This window comes from Leucopleurus acutus (genome assembly GCF_964270905.1).
Source record: "Leucopleurus acutus genome assembly, chromosome: 19".
Classification (NCBI taxonomy): Eukaryota; Metazoa; Chordata; class Mammalia; order Artiodactyla; family Delphinidae; genus Leucopleurus; species Leucopleurus acutus.
The window spans coordinates 60,694,637-60,699,742 of NC_139161.1; the positions used below are offsets into that span (position 1 = coordinate 60,694,637).

A 5,106-nucleotide genomic window follows, 5' to 3' on the forward strand; every position below is an offset into this window, starting at 1 on the left:
CCTGGGTACCTGGGAAGAGAGAAAAATCCTGAGTCACACGGGCACATGGCCTCATCCCATCATCCCATTTCTGAAGGAAAAGTCTGATTCTCTTCAAGTGGTTTAAGATATGTAGTTAAGTCAGACTTCTCATCATGATGTGTAGGCAGACAGGGCTTGTGGCCTCCGGATTCTGAGGGGGGAATTAGTGCAAGTCTGTAGTACTGTACCTATGAGACTGGGCCTTAAGAAAGCATTCCATGCTGAAGAAAGTACTTTAATGGAAGACATAGTATGAAAAAACAAGTTAGAGTCCATTGTCAGCTAACAGGCACCAAAGGAGATTGTGAGATATAATTTTACAGTAAAATGAAAACAGGCCCAGATAGAAGATGGGAGAAGAAGAAAGAAATGAGAAGCAAAAAGCTAAAAGCCGTATGTGTAAGCATAATTAAATGGTGAATAGAGGGAAAAGAGTACATCATCTTGTACAGGGTATAAATTAATTAAAGAGTAGAATTAACATTCAGAAGGTCAGTGGGAATTCGTTTGAGACAGCAGAGCTGGGAGCACGTAGGGTGAAGCCCTGGGACTGCACAGGGGGTAAGGGAAACGTCGTTAGATTTCTATGCGTCAATCATCCTCATCCTGTGCTCTGCGAAAACCCTAATGTGGAAGTGAACGAGCGTCTAACTCTCGCCCTCTCAGAGGGGAAAATTAGCCGGTGTGTTAGATCCATCAGGGATGAGCAGGCCCAGTTGGGATGGGGAGGAATACAGAACAGCAGGCAGAAGGCAAGGGGTAAATGTCCTCCCTTGGAAGTTCATCCCCGATCACATCCGGTTTAAACGGCAGGGAAATATTCGTAGTCTGGAGGACAATGGAATTTTTCTTCTGATCATGACCTGATAACTAGATTTTTTTCCTCCCCTCAAAACAAGTACGCAATTTCACAAGAGTGAAATATTTGTTCTCTCACATTGGGAACCAACAGAGAGAAGGGATCAGCACTTGCGCAGGAGGAACCTACCGCCGTCCAGGAAAGAACCACAGAGAAGGACTAGAGGGCGCACCCCTGGGGCTCTCGTGGTCAGGAGCAGGGGCTCTCCTCACCCGCTGGGGCAAGGAAAATAAAATCTGATAAATAAGGGAGCCCCAGATGGTGGCCTCTGAAGGGTTTTACAGAGCATTGAGGAACGATGCTGACCCCGTGAGCCCTCAGTTCCACGGTAGCACTCATGGACATAGTCCTCCGCTCTCCCACCTCAGCCCTGGCTGAGTTCATATCCAGACCTACCCACTGCCACGCCCTGGGACTGTTACCTAATCCCATTAGGAGACCCACCCAGTGACCTCTTTTGCTCTTTCCCTGTCTCCTTTTTGGGAAGTGGCCACAGCAGATGGTGTCGACCTGGCTCCTCTGGGATCCTGCTTTTAACTCATTGGCAGATGTCCCTGAGCAGAGCCCCAAGGCTGGCAGAGGGCCAGGTCACTCTGGGGGCAGCCGTCTTGCTGCTTGGACTCTGGGCAGTACTGGCTCCAGTCCAGTGCTCTCAAGGCCGTCCCTCGTGGCGCTACATCTCTTCGGAGTTGGTGATACCCAGGAACGAGTTGCACCGAGGCAAAGGTGTTCAGACGCCAGGCTGGCTCTCCCACAGCCTGCGTTTTGGGGGCCAGAGGCACGTTATCCACATGCGGCGCAAGAAATTATTTTGGCCCGGACACCTGCTGCTGATGACTCAGGATGACCAAGGAGGCTTGCAGATGGACTACCCCTTCGTCCCTTCAGATTGTCACTACCTCGGCTACCTGGAGGAGATTCCTTTTTCCATGGTCACCGTGGACACGTGCTATGGGGGTCTTGAAGGTATTATGAAGTTGGATGACCTTGCGTATGAAATCAAACCCCTCAAGGATTCGGAAAGGTTTGAACATGTGGTTTCTCAGATAGTGGCAGATGCCAGTGCAACAGGACCTGCATATGGACCGGGACACAAGGAGGATAGACACCCACTGTTCCCTGAAGCAGATGTCAGTGTAGCCCCCAGGAGTGGTGCTAGGGTGTTTGCAGCACATAAGGGAATTATGAAAGGATTTGTTCACTATTCTAATCCAGTGTATCGTCTATACAACAATGTGTCTAAGTGTGTGGAAACCCTGGTACACATGTGTAGTATAGTGGACTCCTTTCAACAAGGTCTTGCTGTCAGGTTCTATCTAGTCGCAGTGGCACTATTTAATGAAAGAGATCCAACTGTCATGGATGACTGTAGAGTACCAGGTGGTGCATACGCTCGTTATCACGCAAAGAATTTCAGACGAGTCATAGAAAGCACTTCGTCCTTGATGGTAATCCGTGATGGACCACGGCCAGGCCAGTTTGAGCCAGAGACCTATCCCGTGTGTAACACCAGTCGTAGCCTGCTCTTCGTTGGTTATCTAGGCAGACATTACTTAATATTAGCTATTGTGTCAACCCAACTCATTGGGAGAAGTTTTGGTCTGTGGTATGACGGTGATAACTGCTATTGCATGCGAAGGACCACCTGCCTTATGGCAAAATACCCAGGCTTGACAGATGCCTTCAGTGACTGCTCCATCGGGCACTGGTGGAACATAGTAGCGATACGGGGCAGTTGTATATTTAACACGACGGTGAGCTATTTTAATGAAAGCCTGATAAAGACGCGTTGTGGAAACTACATAGTAGAGGATTGGGAGCAGTGTGACTGTGGCCCCTTCAAGCAGTGTTATAGCAACAAATGCTGCGAGTATGACTGTATGTTGGCGGAAGGGGCTACTTGTAATGAAGGACTATGCTGTACAGACTGTACCTACTCTGAACCTGGGACACTCTGTAGACCAATCCAAAATACATGTGATCTTCCAGAGTACTGTTTTGGAACAACCAGTCAATGCCCGGAAGACTTTTATATGCAGGATGGAACGCCCTGTACCGAAGAAGGCTACTGCTATCGTGGAAACTGCACTGACCGCACCATGCACTGCAGAGAAATCTTTGGAAGACACGCTGCTAACGCTCATGATGTCTGCTATACAATAAATCGAAAAGCCAATCGATTTGGACACTGCACAAGAAATGATAGGGTGTTGAACCATGCTGCTTGTGGAGAAGCAGACATAAAATGTGGAAGGCTGCAGTGTAGCAATGTCACTCATGTTCCCCGGTTGCAGGAACATGTTTCATTCCATCAGTCAGAGATCTCAGGGGTCTGGTGTTGGGGAGTAGGCCGTCACTATTCCCCAGAAACAACTGATGTTGGTCATGTGAGAAGTGGTACCCCCTGCGCTCCTGAGAGATTCTGTCTCAATAGCACCTGCAGTGCTCGTATAGATGCAATAACTTATGACTGTCCCCCTAAGAAATGCAATCATAGAGGAATTTGCAACAATAGAAGGAATTGCCATTGCTGTGTAGGCTGGGAGCCTCCACTGTGCTTAAAGAGAGGTCCTGGCGGGAGCATGGACAGCGGACCCAGCTCAAGGAGAATTCGCTCAGTAGAAACAAGCCAAGCCTCGATCCTATATTTGAAACTGGTCTTTGGTCGCATTTATGCCTTCATAGCTGCACTCCTCTTTGGTGTGGCCGCCAGTGTTAAAAATGTCGAGACCTCCAGAGTTAAGGAAGTGTAGTAGGTGATAAATAAATTATAAACCAGCCTCCCGACCCCTGTACAACCACTGGTAATGTAGAAGTAATATCAATATATATGATGAAATCAGTAATAAGATGGCAAAGGTGAATATCATGTTCTTGAAGTCTGCAGGAGATGACGGCGGGTTTCCGGACATCAGGGGCGGTCGAGAGGCATCGATGTTCTCACATCAGGTCTCTTTGAGGGGTCGCTGATCAGCGCTCCGAAATAAATCTTGAAAAACCACTTGTTGGTGCCCTGTAATCTTTTGTAAACTCTAAGAGAGCAAATTGAGCCTGAGACTTTGGCCCGGAGAGAGACCTGAGTCAGCAGCTGGGTCTTGACCTGAGTTCACTGGTCCCAGTAATAAAAATTTTCATGGGCTTCTTTCGGGGCAGCTTCATGACATTTCTCCAAATCAGTGCTCTTGAACACTGGGGTTTTCTGCTTCCTCTATTTACTCTCTTCTTCTCTAAACCCAAAGTGGGTTCAGGGTAATAGAGGGCCCCTCCCAACCAGCACTGTCTGTCTCCTTCTGGGGTGGCTGTGGTCTGTGGGGTGAGAGTGATGTGGGCTCCATTCCCACCAAGCATAAACTAGGACACTCTGGAGAGCATATTTCCCAAGGTGGGACACGGAGATCAGGAGGCTGAATGTAGCATTCACTGAAATTCCAGCAGAAAGTTAGGTAGAAATGCCTATCAGTTACTCTGGCATTCAGAGGGAGTCCTGTGAATGTTAATCCTTCCCTTCCTTCTTGCACCTACATTTCAGTGCACTTTCAGTGAATGTGTGCTGAGGAATTCCTGATGAATAACAGACACTAGTCTTTTTTATTTTATTTTTTATTTAACATTTTTGTTGGGGTATAATTGCTTCAATGTTGTGTTAGTTTGTTGTGTTAGTTTCTGCTGTATAACAAAGTGAATCAGCTGTACGTATACATATATCCCCATATCCCCTCCTCCCTCTTGCATCTCCCTCCCACCCTCCCTATCCCACCCTTCTAGGTGGTCACAAAGCACGAGCTGATCTCCCTGTGCTGTGCGGCTGCTTCCCACTAGCTATCTATTTTACATTTGGTAGTATGTATATATATATATAAGTCCATGCCACTCTCTCACTTCATCCCAGCTTACCCTTCCCCCTCCCCGTGTCAAGTCCATTCTCTACGTCTGCATCTTTATTCCTGTCCTGCTCCTAGGTTCTTCAGAATGGTTTTTTTTTTTTTTTTTTTTTTTTTTAGATTCCATATATGTGTGTTAGCATACGGTATTTGTTTTTCTCTTTCTGACTTACTTCACTCTGTATGACAGACTCTAGGTCCATCCACCTCACTACAAATAACTCTGTGGCCTTGCTGTCCTCTCTTAGGGACTGTGGCATCGTCTCCGTAGAAGGAGGTGGGGCAGCTTGAAGCCCGCTTCCCTCTTCCGCACGTTTCTTCTTTCTCTCCCAGCGATGGTGCCGG

At 47.6% G+C, this 5,106-nt stretch overlaps 2 protein-coding genes across 2 annotated transcripts; both read left to right on the forward strand.

Annotated features, from left to right (window-relative positions):
- Positions 1–1,428: 1,428 nt before the first annotated feature.
- Positions 1,429–2,308, forward strand: LOC309975578 (disintegrin and metalloproteinase domain-containing protein 20-like; the record flags this gene model as incomplete). Its single annotated transcript, XM_082860757.1, has 2 exons — positions 1,429–2,032; positions 2,253–2,308. 2 exons carry the CDS (start codon positions 1,429–1,431, stop codon positions 2,306–2,308), a joined length of 660 nt encoding a protein of 219 aa, XP_082716883.1.
- Positions 2,309–2,325: 17 nt separating this feature from the next.
- On the forward strand, positions 2,326–3,633 carry LOC309975579 (disintegrin and metalloproteinase domain-containing protein 21-like; the record flags this gene model as incomplete). The annotated part of the gene is made up of 1 exon (XM_082860758.1): positions 2,326–3,633. The coding sequence occupies one exon, from the start codon at positions 2,326–2,328 to the stop codon at positions 3,631–3,633; it is 1,308 nt and encodes a 435-aa protein (XP_082716884.1).
- Between the last annotated feature and the right edge of the window lie 1,473 nt (positions 3,634–5,106).